The following is an 18,827-nucleotide window of genomic DNA, read 5'->3' as shown; positions in this document are numbered from 1 at the left end:
TTGTCTTAATTCCAGTCTCCTTTCCCAGAGTTTTGTCACACTCTCTATGTCTCTATTACTAGTATGATACACCTGTTACATTAGGTAGAAATAGTATATATGATTTCTAACCACAGAGCTATTAATGCAAAAAATGTTATGTTTTTGGCTTATTAAGGCTGCTTTAAAGTTGCTATCTCCTGCTATGAAACAGAAGTGCTCTGAATACTTGAACATAAGATGTCTTTTTGTTTGGAAAAGCTGCAGGAATAGAGGAATGTTACAAAAGACAGCTCCAATGTTTTGGAAAAAGAAGAACAGAAATTCTCACAACTGCTACCAGCACTTAGACAAGATATTACCTCATAAAACTACTCTTAGCCCTGCCTTTGTTAAAACGCCTGGCTTTACTTTTCTAGAATGATGAGAAAACACAGCCACCAAAAGCAGGCAAAACTTCCAGAGTGTTTTTTTTTTTTTTTTATATGAATGGAGTATCATTCTCTGGGAAAAGCAAAACTGGATTTTTTCCTATGCAAAGTGGTAAAGAAACTGTACTTTTCATTCAGCAAAATTTAGAGCATCTGGACACACAGGTCTACATGCTTCCTGAATTTTTGGAAATTACTTCTGAAGAATTGTGAAAACATGGATCTAAACTATTAATTAATATCAGTAATGAACTTGTGCTTGAAGTCTTTATAAATTATCCACAAAAAAGCCTCCTCTGGTTCTACACGCACAGTACAAACACAGTAAAACAGAGAGACAGGATGGAAGTGGTGAAAAAATGCAGGAATTCCTACCCTCAGGTAGGAACAGCCATCATAAGGTATCGATAACTGCAGAATTAAGGGCAATTTCTTTGCAGCTGAACTAATCCTGTTAGTTCAGAATTACATTCAAGACAAGGAGGAAAGAAAGCACGGATCAAAGGTGAGGCACAGCAATGGTACAGATGTCCTCATTCCACAATGACGGGTTAAGCCTAATTGAAATGGCCTTCTCCATTTCATATAGGCATGCATTATGCTTTTACAGTCACAATTTATCTGTACTGTAAGTAGCTGGACAAAAATAACATCTTTCTGCAAATTCATACCAGAAGTCTACCCTTCTAAATACAATATTTATTCGCTTACAGTTAATCTGAAAAAAACCCACAAACCTGTTCTGCTAGGCACAGTACAAAATCCCTGATACAAAAAGATAAGGTCTAAACAGTGATGCAGATAATGGAAAAAATATAGATACCTACAGCCAGCTCAAATCCAACAGTGCACTCAGGCTAAAAAATGCTGACTCAAGTGCAGGGAAACATTCAAATGACTCTGATTAGAGCATAAGCAGGTGTTATTACCCAAGAGCAGGTGAATTGGCCCTAGAAAGAGTAATGTTTTGTGTCCACAATGCTGCAGCCAGCCTAACAACTCCTGTCAGACTGCAGATGGAGAGACACCTCAGTGCAGAGCCATTTGCAGCATGGTTTACTTGCAAGCCACAGGCCACTATCTTGGTAACACCTGACTGCATTTGATTGTCAAGACACTCAACCCATACACATTCATCTCCTACACATCCCATTCTTCTTCATCTCACAGTATATCCAAACTGTCTAGATTCAGCTATCTGGCATTTAGCTTGTTAAGCACTCTACTTACTCTGCAGATGTTAATGAACATTGCAAAGAAATCCGTGTAGGCTGGCTGGACACCAAACAAAAATGGCCAAATGCAACATATTCTAGGCATCTTGGTTCAAACTGTTTTAAGGTAAAAAACACTTCATGGACCAAATGCCCCTGTAGAGCATCCCTGCACCAAATTGTATAAAAACCCTAATCTTCTTCACAATAACCCTGCAAGTTCACATTTCAATCTCTTTCTTAAGTTTGGCAAGCTGTTTTGCAAGCTGTATTTTGAATGCCACTGACTGAAACATTTCAGATTGATGGACTTGAAGCAAAGATAGAAAACTAGCATGTTTTAAAGTCTCTTGCCTCAAAACTACCCCTAACTGATCATGGTTGACAAATTTGATTTGTGGAATCAGAAGAAAATCAGTTATCTATTTCTTAAACCTAATATTTTATATTCATGAAAAAGCACAGACACTTCAATTTTAGCACAAATCAAGCCACAATGTTTCTCAGAAGCAAGCAGAGGGACAGTGTGTTTTAACTTGCATTACATGACTCAGCATTTGAGGGCAGAATGTGAGGCAATGAAAGTTTGTGTTTTGGATAATAAGTCTAACTAGAATAGTAAAAAAGTCTGGTTTTGTGTTTTCCTATACTATCATCCACCCAGCCACCAGTTCAACCTGGCCATCCGTATCTCTACTCTTCCACGACCATCGGAACTTCTTCCAAAATCTTTACTTTGAGAGGTTAATGAGCCACAAGCTAAAACCAACATGAAAATTTAACTCCTATTATATGTGAATCATCCATCTCAGCAACCATTTGAAACTATGCTAACCTCCTCACTCTCCCCAGCAAATACCCTTCATCTTTATTTATATTGTTTTTATGTATGAAAATAATAGTGACTGCAGTGAAAATTATGGTACTACATAAGTAACTCTTAACATCTTTAACAGTACCCTGATAGAAAGATTTTTCCTTGTGTTTTTCTACATGCATATTGCTCCAGTGCAGAGTGAAAAAGAATCAGGCTCATAACTAAAAATGTTAATAAGCATTCCCTTCCCCAAGCTGACTATTCACACAAAGTACTGGATGATGCACCAATCTGAATTACGTCCAGTAACTTTTCAGTTACAATTATAACAACTTACAGCTCAAAGGAAACGTTAACATGTTCACCGCGTGTGATCTAGTCAGTGCTGCTTGAAATACACCTCCCTTGAGCTGAAATCAGGAAGAATAAGAAAGTGTTTCCCAATCTACACAGCTTGCTTACCTCCTCCTGTTTCGTGCAGGTGTGTTGCATTGTTCCCCTGAGAAGTGGTGTTGGCTGGGCCGAGCCAGAGGAGGCTGCCTATTTGATGTCATCTCCCATGGTCGCATTGGTGGTGATGAGGCTGGTGATGCTGCTGTATAGTCAAAGACTGAATGGGAAAGGCGTTGTCGCTTGGGACTAGGACTGTCTTCGCTCTGTGTGAGTGCAAAAAAACCCAAACAAAAAAAAAAAAAAAACACAAACCACTTCCAGATGAGTGAATTACAATCCATACTTGTAATACTATGTATTCCAGCTAGCATTAGGAGTGGCTTGTTGAAGATTGCACTGAAGCACCATGAAATTAAACGCCTGCAAGTAGCTGTCTGTTTATTATCTTTATAGCACAGATTTGTAATGGCTCCCTAACCCATAAAAGAATTGCTACTAGATTATATTTTAGCAGCCATTAAAAGATAAAAATTCCAACATCCATGCAAAAACAAAACTATATAGGAAAAAATAACATGAAGAAAATAAGACATAATCTGTTTTACAGCCCTCTCACCCTAGCATTTATAGGCTACAGAAGCATGAAAAGATGTATAAGCAGTCTTCACAACCATGGAATTCACACTTGTCAGTAAGCAGATGTCATACAGAGCTTGGGCTCTGCATTGTGTCCCCTTCCTATCAGATCTGTACGTACATACATAGCTAATCAGACATTTGCTGTGTACTGCAGCCTATTTTAATTCTTCTAGCCCAGCAGAGAGGTGCTTCATCCTTCTACTTATTACTGTAATGACGGTCATTAAATTAAAGTACTTACACATAACCTGAAAAAAAACTTCATCACCAATCTGGTTAAGTCTGTGTACTTCACTGAAATTCTTCAGGGACTACATAGTGCCTAACGTTTTCAGTGCTAATGACATGAAGGCCATTCATCTCCAAGTAACATTCTCCCAGTTCCTTCTGAACTCAAGTAACTACCTTCTGAACTCAAATCTCTCCTCTTCATTGTGTGTCCATGCCACTGAATCATTAAATAGAGCTGTCATTCTTTTCAAAAGTTCCCACAGATGCCTCTGAATCCAGCAGCTATGATTCCATAGAATCATACAATGGTTTGGGCTGGAAGTGACCTTAAAGATCATCTAGTTCCAACCGCCCTGCCATAGGCAGGGACACCTTCCTCCAGACCAGGTTGCTCTAAGCCCCATCCAACCTGGCCTTGAACACTTCCAAGGATAGGGCATCCACAGCTTCTTTGGGCAATCTGTTTCAGTACCTTGCCACCCTCATAGTGAAGAATTTCTTCCTTATATATAATCTAAATCTACCTTCTTTCAGTTTAAAGCCATTAACCTTTGTCCCATCACTACAAACCCTTGTAAAAAGTACCTCTCCAGCTTTCTTGTAGACCCCTTTTAGGTACTGGGAGGCTGCTATAAGGTGTCCCTGGAGCCTTGTCTTCTTCAGGCTGGACCACCCCAACTTTCTCAGCCTGTCTTCACAGGAGAGGTGCTCCAGCAATAAATATCCCTCCCCTTCACCCCACTATTCTGTCAAAATTACAGCACATCATGCTGTTAACAAGCATAACAACTGACAATACAGAAAAATACAAGTTCTACTCCAGAGCTCACTGACACACAAAAACTAAAAGCAACACAGGAACTACCACACTGGGTCCATCCTTGAGTTCAAATATCACATAGACTTCTCTGACAGAGCACTCCTGGTGCAAGCCAAATTATAGCGCTTTGCTGCTCTTCAGCTTGTCCACTCACCCCACTTCCATTTCAGTCCACCACAGCGTTACTTCAATTAACCAAAATGACCCCAAATTTGCATTTAATTGCAGATGGCTGATGCAGAAAAAAACTTGTCTGCAATGGCTTTGTACTCTCTTTTGAACTCCTTAACCAATTGCACTTGAATTTTACAAAGAAAAATAGGTCAAAAGACAGTTATGCACCTGAGGGTTCATGAAAGTAGATGTCCAGGCAAAGGGTGACTCTTCCAGAAGGCTGCCTGCCCTCAGGAGCAAAACACCAAAAAACTGGAAAAGAAACCTGAGAAGTGCCTTGAGAGCAAATCTGTTGTTAAAATATGTATTTTGTAGATTTCAGAGAACCTTGCCAAAGGATAAATCATAAAGAAACTATGCTATATTTGTTCTGCCATTCAGAGTTGCTTATATAATCTGTTTTACTGTTGTGATAGAACAAGTCAGAGAGAAGGATGATCTGTGGCCCAAGTTGAAGCTTTCAGGATAGTAGAATTTACATCATGATGACTTAAGTCTATTCAGAGAGAAACACAGGTAATAAAAATACAGGTAAATAAGGTATGCTGGGGTCTTGGAAGTACAAAAGGAAAAGTCAAAAGGAGGAAGGAAACACTGGGTTTAGTGAAGTTGTCAGAAAACAAAGCACAGAAATAACAAAATAACCACTGCTGTACTGCTACATTCTGTATGTGCTTTTGGCTGGGGATCTTCCACTGCTACAGCCCTAATTTAAATCTGGCACCTTTCCCAAGCATTAACACCAGTATATCCAGCCCTGTAAAAAGCAATCTACTTTAGAAAAACAGTTATTTGATTATTTTTCCTTTTGTTCATGGAGTATACGACCTCAATGACAGTGGAGATGCAAACTACTAAGTAATTAGCCTTCATTATCACTACAAATTACTAACTCACACAGCTATTTCAAACTCCGTAAGAAGTGCTAGCTTCCCTCTGCACTAAGCAACAGTATTTTCACTCAAAATTGTTTCCTATTAAAAAGAAAATAAAGATAAAATAATTTTTGGAACTACATATAAGTATAGATTTAAATCTAATTATGTCTTTTTCTGTATTGAAAAAGTAGTAACCTGAAGCTAAGCCAAACTTCTTTGTAAAACAGATGTCAGAAAAAAAACCCAACACAAACCTAAACTCAAAGAAGACTTGGTGTTTTATCTTAGTTTTTATTAAGAAATCAGTTCGCATGTGATGACTTGTAGCAAGGTAATACTAACATAAGAGAAAGCATATAGTACGTAGTACAGGGAGCTAATGACAGACACATATCCTATATAATTTAAGATTTGTTTTCATGTCATTTTCAAAAAGCACATGGAATAACTAGATATTGGCAGTATAACTTTGCAGTCTACATTATTATTTGGCACTAAGTTCCATAGTTTATTTGTGGAATATGATACTTTTCAGCAATGATGGTAGCTCCCCAAATCCCCAAACCACTCTAGTTGCATCTTGCTAATATTCAAAATAAACTCTGGGACTACTGCTGCTTTTAACAGCCATTATGCTATATGTTTTAATCCTGCCCAACAGGCAACAAGAACAGAATGTCCAGCAGCTATCAAGAACATTGTCTCTAGCTTTTAATTAACAAGGTGAAAGCATTACCTTATTTTAAATAGTAATTCAACAAAAAAAGCATGATAAACTGATATATAGATGATTTCATGTTTAAAGGCAACGTAGCAGGACAAAGGCATCAGACTGCTACTAGTAAAAGCAGCAGCTTATGTCAGGACACTAAAACCTACAATGTCATCCCTAAAAGTCAGCATTTCACAGACATCCTCAGTTTTGCCCCATTCTCATCTGTGTACCCTATAAGTTCTCACAGTATAATGGTAACAAAAGTGATTAAAGAGTATGCCCATCCTTTAAAGATGTAAAGAGTAAAACATCCTTTAAAAAAATTGTTTGTTATACTTCTGTAAGTTTCTTGTAGTAATTTTTTTTATGTTTTATCTAAATGCTGTTCCATTTAATTTGGGAAAGACTAGCTATTTTCACCAAGACAATACCCTTGGAGGTGTTTCTTTTCCATTCTCCTTTTCCCGTCAAATTATAAAGACTGCATATATACTCATAGATGATAAGCCATCACAGAAGGTAATTATTACAAAAACAATTGCTTCCGATATCTGAAAAACACTCTCTAACCCTCTGCGTATTCTCACTTAATGGTCCTAGGAAGTACAACAGGAAACTACTCCATACCCTCAATCTCAAATTTAGGGAATAAACTATGTGTATCGTGCAGCCCATGAAAATCTTTACTTTTAAAGTAAACTAATACTTGAAGAGTATTTTCACGCATAGCCTTTTCCTTAGGAGGTTTTACACAGCGAGTACAATCTGGTGCGTATATCCTACATAACACTACCAAGCTGACTAGAAATCTGCAGCTGCATGTTTCCTCCCCATAAATGCATACTGAGAAGTCAATGATTTTTCCTATGATATGAACTGGTAAACATGAAAGCTTATAAGCATTTTCAAATTTAACTATAGGCATCTAATGGGCTACTAAATTGAGCATTTTGCATATCCTACCTGCAAAGGATCTATATACTCCAACAACAGTGATCTCATTTATATTCCAATGTTTCTAACATTCTGATCATACCTACAATAGTAGTAAAATCTTGGGCTGAACTAACAGTTGTGTCCAAATACAGTGGCTTATTCATAGGCCAGGCCAGGACTAAGCTCGTTTAAAGTACATTATATAGCTCATGCCTAGTAAGTTCTGGAGGAGCTCTGCCCCATGACCCTAGAACCAAGACAAAGAAACTCACTTATGTGACTGGATGGAGTCATTGAGGCCCAGATGGTCTTGGAAGCCTTATTGTCTTCTTCCAGAAGAAATGGAAGAATGGCAGAAATCTGCTTTCCCCAGAAAGCAGCAGAGGCAGAAGTTTAACTTAGGTGTGGCATTACAAGGTAGAGTTTACAAGACAGTTCAATGCAGAGCTGTATTTAACTAACTTGTTGCTCTTGGAAGTGCACTGTGCAGTGTAGTTGAGATTCTTTGTCATCAGATGTCTCTGCATCACAGCATGTCCTGGGTAATGTGGTTTTTTTTTCCCCAATGTCTAACCATTCATCTAGTCATAGAATCACAGAATCACTAAGGTTGGAAAGGAACTTCAAGATCACCAAGTCCAACTGTTAACCCAACGTCACCATGCCCCGTAAACCAGGTCCCGAAATGCCACATTCACACGTTTTTTGAACACTTCCAGAGATGGTGACTCCACCACCTCCCTGGGCAGCCTGTTCCAATGCTTGATTACTCTCTCGGTGAAGAAATTTTTCCTGGTATCTAGTCTAAACCTCCCCTGGTGCAACTTGAGGCCACTTCCTCTCGTCCTGTCACTAGTTAGTTGGGAGAAGAGACCAACACCCATGTCGCCACAACCCCCTTTCAGGTAGTTGTTGAGAGTGATAAGGTCTCCCCTCAGCCTCCTCCAGACTGAACAACGCCAGTTCCCTCAGATGATCCTTATAAGACTTGCGCTCCATACTCCTCACCAGCTTCATTGCCTTTCTTTGGACACACTCCAGCACCTCAGCATCCTTCTTGTAGTGAGAGGCCCAGAACTGAACACAGCATTCAAGGTGCGGCCTCACCAGTGCCGAGTACAGGGGCATGATCACTTCCCAAGTCCTGCTGACTGCACTATTCCTGATACAGGCCAGGACGCTGTTGGCCTTCTTAGCCACCTGGGCACACTGCCGGCTCATGTTCAGCCGGCTGTCAACCAGCACCCCCAGGTCCTTTTCTGCCAGGCAGCTCTCCAGCCACTCCTCCCCCAGCCTGTAGCATTGCAAGGGGTTGTTGTGACCGAAGTGCAGGACCCGGGCACTTGGCCTTATTAAACCTCATACAGTTGACCCCGGCCCATCGATCCAGCCTGTCCAGGGCCCTCCTACCCTCCAGCAGATCAACACTCCCACCCTGTCACTACTCTGTCACTACTCTCAACAGTGAAGAAATAGGAAAGATGTTATCTCTTCACCAGTCTGTTCCTTGCAAAACTTTATGAACCCATCAACTAGGTCCAATGGAAATCAGTCAATGTCTAAAAAAAAAAAAAAAAAATCTATTCTTTTATGACACCTTTATGACTTTTATGATACCTATTACACCTTTTATGACAAAAAGTTAGTATCTGGTAAAGGGGGAAGAGAGAAGTGATTATTCCCTCTGAGGAAAAGGTACACAAAATTCAACTGGTACATACTGTAATAAACCCAGGGTTACCTACCAATGACAAAAATGTACATGCAATTATAAACTAATCCAGGATGGGTATTAGAGATGGAGGTCTGGTCTTTACTGTAGTCTGTGTAACAGAGAAGTGGGAGCACAAATTAAGCTGCAAAGGACACTGGAGTCTTGTTGCCAAACATGTTTTATTTCTGGTGCAAGAATGACAGCAGTGTATTTCTGCAAAATTATTGTACATTAATTCTCCTCTTCAAGTCTTTTGCACAAAACTTAGCTCACAAGACTAAGAGGATTTTCTGTATTTGTCTAGGATTTCCAAGCATCTTTTAAGATCTTAAGCTACCAAAAAACAAACCACAATGATTGGTTTTTTACTTCTTTTTAAAAACCAATGATAAAATCAACAGATAAAGTAAATGCAACAGGCATCCCACATCTGCATTTCAGTAAACACGTAATACTCAGTTCTTCTCAAAATCTTACCTCAAATATATTCAGAAGCAGTGGGACTGTTAGCTCAGTAATATGCTGTAACCAATGCAATAAACGGCAAAAATTATTACCTACTCAGATATTTTGACAGCCACAACCACTACAGTAACCGATTACCTCAAACTTTCAGCTTTCATTACTCAGGCCTTGAAACATGTCACAGGCTACCTAGGTACATATAAAGTGATGTAATGGACTCTTTTTATCAATTACCTATACTAGCCCTGAGAAGAGTAAGTGTACAGTGATGCCCACAGATGTTTCTATGTTTAATCGTAAATAATAAAAAGTGGAAGGTTTTTGAGGAAGCAAGCTTCATTACAAAATAATGTATTTGGAAAATGCAAAGGATCAGATGTACAAAATCAGAGACAGACATGCACCACCACACAAAAAAAGACCTTTGAAAAATCAATGCTAGCACATGGGTATGATATCTTGGCATTATTAAACAAGAACTGTAATTTTCCAAGCAAGCAGAACTTTGCTTTAGAAATCTACAGAGTTTTCCTGCATTCAGAATCAAAGCCCACAAAAGAAGCAGAAAACTGTATAAAAACATTCTCTACTTTTCAATTTATTTTAATGATAAAATGTAACTAATACTTATTATTTTGAACAAGGAAATAACATTTTATCTGTTGGCTTCTATTAGAAGACTGTGCTTATCTACCTACCATTGCATTTCATCTACCTTTAATGTGTGAAAAAGTTAGGTTTAATCTGACCGCAGATGAAGGACAACATAGGCCACAAAAGCTGAACAGTGTTCCCAGGAAGCAGGGTGGTAGTGTCTCTATCCCAGGCTGAGGATCACAGCTGCTGCTTTCCTGTTTGCAGGTTCAACTAAGCATGAAGCAGAAGTAAAACTAAGCCTGTATCCCAGAGACACAGCACACACAGGACATTGACAAGGCTTGTCACACACAATGCCACAGACAAGGTGCTGCCTTCAACAGCACCTACATAAGGGACTCTACACATAAACAAAAGCACCGACAGCCAAGTCCCCTCCTTCTCATAGTCTGGCAGAGACAGAAGGTCACGAGTACAGCACACAAACAACACTCTCCAGGTTCACAAGCACATGCATGTTCATGGAAATCCCAATATACCATCATGGCCCCTTTGCCCACCCGGCACCCCTGTCCCAATCCCAAATCGCCTTACCTGCCAGCTGGTCCAGCTTGGTGCTTACTGCAGACATGCAGCACTCATACTTGTCCCACTGGCACGCCACACTTGCAGGCCCCCCAGAACACCAGCATTGACCTTTGGTCTGCCTGACACCCGTCTGGTCCCAAGGCCCCGCTACCTGCCAACTGGTCCAGCTTGAAGATGGCAAGCAAATAAAAACACCCCCAGATACTCACTCCCTGCCAGCAGCTGGCACCAGGCACACAGGCTGAGAGCTGTGCTCCCATTCCTGCCACTGCCACCAAGACACACACGTGGTCCCTGTAGTAGCTGGGTTTGGGGACACACACCATTGCTGCTTCAGGGGCTGGCAGCTGAGACACTCACCACCCCGACTTAGACCTCACTTGATCCTGTAACTGACATAGGCCAGGGATGCCCATATCCCTGCTCTGATTCCAGTAGCTGGAACCCAGTCCACTCAGAGCAGTCCTCCCAATAGCTAGCACTATGGATATGAAGTCTGTAGGAAACCAACAAGATAATCCAGAGACCTACAGCCCCTCCAGCTCCTGACATGGAGACTGGAGACCCCCACGGGCTTCCATTGCTGGCATCACAGACCTGGTAGTGCCTACACCTCCATTGAGGCTCCAGTTGCTGGCCTAGTCTCACTCAAGCTGGTCTCACTTAAGTCTCTGTAGCACTCACACTCATGGGATACAGTGTGAGATTACCTTAAAAGATAGTTAAGAAAAGATCAAAGAAAACAGCACAGACCACAGCGATGAGGCACAGGGCTCGGCCAGGCAAGTGTGAAGACTGGCCACAGTTTACATGATTGGCCCCTTTTCTTTCTTTCTACTTCTTTCTTTCTTTGTCTTTCCCCGACTCCCTTCCCCTCCACATTGCCTCCTTGGCTTGCATAGTCCCACTAACACCCTTGAACATCCTGGACCCTCAGGTTTGCATCCTTATCAGTCACAAAGTCCTTGTTTGCACGCAGTTTCCTGATAGCCCAGCAATTAGTGTGACTAACCAGGTTTGTTTCTTTTCTTTTTCTCCATTAAGTTGGTTTGGCAGGTTTGTGCCTCTGTATATTTTGACTCCCTCCCTTTTCGTTACAATCCCATTTGACATGGTCTTTGATCTCACTGAAATAAACATTCCCACATTCCACACCCCTGCATCGATTAGTGACTGACCAGATTTGGTCCGTGTTACTGGCTCCCTTACTTTTTGTTGGTCTGCTTTGCGTCTCATTATGTTCCTATTTATTCCTCCTTTTCTTATCATCCCCTTTTGGCACTGAAAAGGTCCTTGACCAGACACACACAAGCTGATGCTCTCTCCTTCCACATACCCTTACAGAAACCACACAACTCTTCCACTAATGATACAAAGAAAAATTATACGGATACTGTCAGATACTACAGTCCAGGAAGCATGAGATAAGACTGCCTCTGAAAACAGTAAAAACTAAGGAGTATATTGAAAAAAACAACAGGTCCTTATACTTTTCCCTAAACAAGAATATTTAATAAAAATTAAAAGGGTGGGTGCAGGGCATGAGAAGACTGTTATAGTAAAGCAGGATAGTTTGCCTCCCCCATCTGAGTATGGAGAGTCCCAAGCACATCTTACCTCAATGTTATGGTAACCTGGGATAGTTTGCTTCCCTCCTTATCTGCACCTACTGTTGCACAGGCACCAATGACAGCAGCCAGCTGCAGATCTCAGAATTCAGACAACAGCACCTGTACTACACCAGCGAATTCTCCAACAAGCAAAACAGGACATTGCATATGTATGATATGCTAATCAGCACAAGTTTTATTATCCACCCCTGCTTTCCCTTGACCTTCACTCCTGAGAGAGCTCCACTACATTGGGTCCCTATTTGATTAGCATTGGTGTCCTGGAGCTCCCACTGTGGTAATGCTAGGCTTTCATTAAAGCCAAAACTTTCACTTGCCAAGTGTCCTGCCTTGCCCCCAAGGGATCTGCACCTACATTTTGTGTAACAGTGGGGAAAAAAGAAATGGGAGGAAAAAAGTGTGATGATATTAACTGGTAAGCTGACAGATGAAAAGCTCTTGGGGTTTACATGTAAAGCTTGACATTTCCTTTAAATACACTCTTAAAATTCTAGTTCTAAATAAATCTAGAAAGGAGCTACTAAAATGAAGCAAATATTTGCAATTAATTAAGAGCCCTGTGCCACAAGTGGCAAAAAAGTTACAGATTTTATGGAAAGTTGAATTATTCTCAAGCCTAACTGCCGTGCTTTTTCCAAGACAAAATAAACAAAGACTACCCAGTTGGACACAGGGTTGCATGACAAATTACTTGTCTATATATAAAGATTTGCCAGCAGAATCATACTGTGATGACACATAGCTTTTACTGGCAAAAGCTCTTTAGAGGAACTTTAAGCTGACAGAATAAACATCAACAATAATAATCTTTTGCCAGTATAATTGGGTTTGCCCAAAGAATTTTGCTGGCTTAGTCACATTGGTTAATGTAGTGATCTTTTTTACTCTGCCAACTGCTTGCCAGTTCAGCTACAGCACAAAACACTGCTTGCTCAACTTCTGCAGTGTTAAGCAGGATTCAGAATCTCTACTTCAGCCCACACATAACCATTTCACCTGTTCTCATGAATAAGAACACGTCTGGAACCAAACACCATGACTTTTCCGGTAGGAACTGGAAAATTTTATGGCTGTTGATAACAAGCACGATCTGGTACAACAAAGTGATAAAGTGGAGGTAAAGCGGGCACACGGTGAGAAACTAAAAATTTTAATATTGCTGACCTCACCCTAATACAAACCAAAGCACTAATGTAAACTTTCAAGACAACTGCTTTAAACAATATATCAGATCTTTACTAAGTCTTATTCAGATTTCACTGAAAAACATCACTACCATTAATATTCAGCACCCTTTCTTTCCAGCCAAACTTTTATTTCAGAGCTGTGACCAAGAGGCAACTTGGAAACATGGCTTCTTGATGAAGGAACACTACGGTAATCTGAATTTGGTCTAATGGAAATTTGGCAAAGAAATACAGTCCCTCCCAAATCTGAAAGTTGGCTCTAACAAATATGGCTTTCTTTCCCCATTGAAAGGAAGGCCCAAATGAGCCAATTATTGGGGTAGGCCCAAAAGCCCTAAGAGATAGCATCTGGAATACTGTGTCCAGTTCTGGGCTCCCCGGACCAGACAGACATCGACATACTGGAGATCCAACAAAGGGCCACAAAGACAATTAAGCAACTACAGCATCTGTCCTCTGAAGAAAGGCTGACAGAACTGGGACTGTTTGGCCCAGAGAAGTCTCAGGGGAGATCTCATCAATGCGTACAAACACTCGAAGGGAGGCTGTAAAGACCGACAGAGCTAGATTCTTCAGTGGTGCCCAGTGACAGGATAAGAGGCAATGGGGACAAACTGAAACACAGGAGGCTCCATTTTAACATAAGGAAACACTTCTTTTACTGTGTGAAGGTGACTGAGCACTGTCACAGGTTGCCCAGAAAGGTGGTAGAGTCTCCTTCCTTGAAGATCTTCAAAAGCTGTCTGGACATGGTCCTGGACACCTGGCTCTAGGTGGCCCTGCCTGAGCATGGGGGTTGGACCAGATGACCTCCAGAAGTCCCTTCCAAACTCAGCCATTCTGATATTCTGCAACAGCACAAAGGAAAGCAGTAACTGATTTTCACTCTATACTAAACACTAGCATTCTCCTGTAAAAGCTGCAAAGCACAACTCAAATAGTACTTCGGGGTAGAGCTCCAACAGCTACCCTTGAGACACAAAGTATCCCTTCCCCACTAAACACCAGATACATCTGAGTATTTAAAATGGGATACCATTTCCCTCTGCACTTCAGAAGACTGTCAAGAATTAAGAAAATTGATTTTTAACTAGTACTTGGGATGAAAATTCCACAAATAGAGACCAGGAAACACTAAGCTTGACATCAGCTGTTCCTATGGTTATAGCAAAACGCACAGGAAAAAAAGAGTAGTTCAAAAGAAAACGCCTCTTGGCATCCTCTCTGTGGATTAGGGAGAAAATATTCTGTATTTCAATTCCTAGAGTCAGAAGAATCCTTAGCAAGGCACATTATTCTGAAAGGAAGTCTACAATGTTTTCTGCAACTTGCTTTAAAAATATGATCATATGACAAGAAAAAAATTCGAGTAATTCCATCTTAAAATGGAAACCCATCTACAATAACAATGTCACATTGCCAGTATAAAATTCGCTGTAGCAAGTTTACATATATCAGGTTTCTTAATAACTTCTGTGAATTAAAGAGCCCTTCCAACAGTGAAAGAGTGAAAATTTACACAGTATTTAAAAAAGGAACATAATTTGTAAAAGAAGAGCAACGCTACCAAACACAGTCTAAAGAGGATGCAAGTCCATCTAAGTTTCTGTGTTTCAAAGCTATGATGGTATATATCAATTAGACTGTTTCTGTATCTAACAACTGTATCAAGAACACTCATCAGTAATCTTTCTGCGCCATCCATAGTTCATCCATGGTTAATAGGATTAACTCATTATTTATTGACGGCGAGCACAATGATCAATGTTCTTCAGCAACCGGAACTGACAATGAATCCTCCATGCTAAGTGTTTCTGCGAAAGATCTAAGGCTTGCAACAGCAAATTGCATACCAATATCTTCAAACATATTCACCAAATGCATGTCTTAATTTTACTTATGATTAAAACATATTAATAACTGAATATTTAATTTGTTGTTTATTTTACTTCAGGCTGACAGCCATTTCCAGGGTTTTCTCTGTATCAGCTCCTCTGAAATGCAATTCTTATTTAACAGGGTGTTTAGGATACACAAGAAACAACACTAAAGAGACAACTAAGCCTAGACTGCTTGAGTTTCACAGCAAGTATTTTAAATATTTTGAACAGTATTAAGAATTTGTTCTTAGGTGTCAATTTCTCATACCAAATGCTGGATTATTTCTTTACTGCATGAATTTAAAATGCACAAGAACATTAAAAAAAATTTAAAATGTTAGCATCCTATTTGGCACACTGCAGCACTCTCAATAGCAAGCAGCAGAAAACTGTGTTTAGTAGGACTACATGTTTCTTATTTTCAAGTTCTACTGCTCATAAAAAAGGCCATTGCAACCCATATATCACATCTGAAGCATCTCCTTTTCTAATACTGAAGCAGGTTTAAGAAAGAAGGAAACACACAGCCATCTCAAAGTTATTCAAATTGAATTTTATTAGTATTTGCTCTTGCTTGCTGTACTTGCTGCATGCAAACAAGAATCCTTTGAAATATGAGATTTCACAATCATTTTTTCCAGAGAAATGAATCAAAGAAGACAGTTAAGTATTTATTTTTACATAATTTCAATGTGTTTTTTTCCAAATAGGGATCATTATCTCTCATAAACCAAAACACCATCCAAACTTCAATAAGGGAAAACAATTCTTCTATACCTCCCTCTCTCTTAAAGAGCAAAGTTATTGGGAAAATACTAATTTTACTTTAAACTCCCCATTTCTGGTCTCAATTTAACTCAGCTTTGTCAATGGTGTGGGTAACAATAAATGGAAAACAATTTGTGCTGTTTCTGCCAATGTTTTCTGCAGTCAATTTTGGGCCCCTCACTACAAGGACATTGAGTTGCTTGACAGTGTCCAGAGAAGGGCAATGAAGCTGCTGAAGGGGTCTGGAGAGCAAATCTTATGAGGAGCGGCTGAGGGAACTGGGGCTGTTTAGTCTGGAGAAGAGGAGGCTGAGGGGAGACTTTATCGCTCTTACAACTACCTGGAAGGGGGCTGTAGTGATGGGGGTGTTGGTCTCTTTTCCCAAATGGAAGGACGAGAGGAAATGACCTCAAGCTGCGCCAGGTGGGGTTTACATTGGGTATCAGGAAAAATTTCTTCACTGAAAGGGTTGTCAAGCACTGGAACAGGCTGCCCAGGGAAGTGGTGGAATCACCATCACTGGAAATGTTCCAAAAAGGTGTGGATGTGGCACTTTGGGATGTGGTTTATGGGACGTGATGGTGTTGGACAGTTGGATCATTGACAGTTGGACTTCATGATCTTAAAGGTTTCTTCCAACCTTAATGATTCTTTGATTCTGTATTAACATGCACTAGGGTAGTAAGCAAAACCTGTTATGTACATTCAATATCTCACGAAATATTTGTAAGTTTTCTTTCTTGAAACTGGAAAGTTTAAAAATTATGCAATATATAGTACTAGTATCCAATAAGATTTTTTAATATATTTTCAGTTTCTCATTTCCTACCAGTTCACCTCCAAATTGCCTACCAAGATCTGAGTTAAAGTGTCCATGTTTTGACATCAACACCACCTCACACAATACAGAAAGTGCCATTTCAGGAGATGGTGCTAACAGCAACTTCTTATCATACACAGTAAGTTTTTAATTACAATCACAAGTTTATCACTACAGAAAGAGGGCCAATTTCCCTATATACAAGGCTGAAACACATTAAACTTTGCATGTGTACTATTAAAATATGTTCATTACTATAAAGAAATTACTTTAAATGTCATAAAATATACTGAAATGGATATACTTAAAATGGTGCCACGGCAATAGCAAAGTGGTGAAATCAAGACAAGGTGTTCAGATATAGACACATTTCAGAAAAATCAAGTTTTCAGGTTTAAAAATAATTCTGCTTTTTTAACTGATGGGGCAACGAGTCTGAAAAGAAGGCTGGCTCAAAGTTATCTTCATACCAAAGTCTTCTCTACATACAGTTTGAATGTACAGTATGTATTCACTATTGACTTCTTCATTTAGGCATGTGAAATTAACATACAGGTACATCAACAGAAACAGGGTAATTAAGACAATTATAAAACAAATCACACTGTTTCCACTTAAGAGAATTTTTTCCCCACATTAAACTATATATGTACACAAGCATGGACACACATATATGAAACACAATATACGTAAGTGGACAAGCTAGCATTTGAGCACTGAAGACTGAACCTTCTTATTCAGGTAAATTAATGTTACACTGACCATATTTGTTGACAAAGTGTTAAAGAATACCCAAACACTCACTGGAGGCATACTGCTACCTAAGCACCTGAACTAGTATTTAGTGAGGCATGAACCAATTTTTGACAGAAGAATACATTTTAACCAGCAATTAACATAGATGATGTAAATCAATCCTCCTCAACTTCAGCCCCCAAAGAGATTACACTTACATTGATACAAATGTTACTTATACTATTGTAATTGATGTCCTTAACACAATGGGCAAAGGCAAGCCAGCACTAGTAATTTGTCCTAGGAAAAGGATTACTGGCATAATACCCCAATACTTACTGTGGTAGAGCATATTTACATTTCACTGCCTTCACTGGCTTTGCTTGTCATCACAACACTGAGCTGTGTTAGCAAAAGATGTATGTCTCTGCTCAGCACACCATACGGGTAAAAATTTCAGTGTATAATGCAGCATTGTGTGTTCTCAGAAACTGAGGAAAGTCAGGATCTAATTTCTTCAGGAATGTACCACTGTTCACTCTCTACATTCTTCCATTCTCTCCATATTGCTAGAAATTTGAAGTCTGAACAAATACCCTTAATCCATTTTAGAAACTACACAATGAATCCACAAAACCACCTACCTACCTAACTGGTATGACCAAAATGTCATTTAAATATAGAATGTTCTTCAATACACTGCAATATACACACACTGGTATCAGGGAAAAAAAAAGTTGTTATAAAACTTAAAAAGTTTTATTTTAACAGAGTCCTGAAAATTCAAAGGTGGCTGAGATATTAATCCTAAGAATAAGGGACTCTAAGTTCTACCTTTTTCAATTTCCTTCTTCTGTGGGGAAGATCCCACAGAATAAGGGAGAAAACACATCCCAAACGGCACACAGTACAACTGCAACAGTTGTAGTACGTAACTGGCACAGCAGCCCCCAATACCAGAGTCAGGGCGCCTCTCACTCTGTATTTCAGTTTTCTATGTTCTCCCATTTCTGACACTTAATTTGTTCTTTCCTTCTTCCGGGTCATTTCCTGCATGAAGGGAAATTTTCATAGCTGAAACAAATACAAAGGCTTTACTTTGTAATTCATAGGACAACTAAACTCTCTGTATCACCTACAAATGGATAAACACAATGGTATGCCCCCTGAGCATCATGTTATAGTTGGCATCTTGTAAATCAATTTTAGTAAGAA

At 39.7% G+C, this 18,827-nt stretch overlaps 1 protein-coding gene across 1 annotated transcript in view; it reads right to left on the bottom strand.

Annotated features, from left to right (window-relative positions):
* The window catches only part of RNF38 (ring finger protein 38), a 42,122-nt gene extending 23,580 nt beyond the window's left edge, over window positions 1–18,542 (bottom strand). The window contains exons 1-2 of the mRNA XM_010288079.1: window positions 18,447–18,542; window positions 2,904–3,097 (exon numbers count right to left, since the gene is read on the bottom strand). Of these exons, the coding sequence (XP_010286381.1) occupies window positions 2,904–3,010 (107 nt within the window). The 5' untranslated portion in view covers window positions 3,011–3,097; window positions 18,447–18,542. The remainder of the gene's footprint in view (window positions 1–2,903; window positions 3,098–18,446) is intronic.
* Window positions 18,543–18,827: the final 285 nt, after the last annotated feature.

This window comes from Phaethon lepturus, unplaced genomic scaffold (genome assembly GCF_000687285.1).
Source record: "Phaethon lepturus isolate BGI_N335 unplaced genomic scaffold, ASM68728v1 scaffold8575, whole genome shotgun sequence".
Classification (NCBI taxonomy): domain Eukaryota; kingdom Metazoa; phylum Chordata; class Aves; order Phaethontiformes; family Phaethontidae; genus Phaethon; species Phaethon lepturus.
Note: the sequence above shows the minus strand (reverse complement) of the source record. Positions and strands in the feature narration are given on the sequence as shown.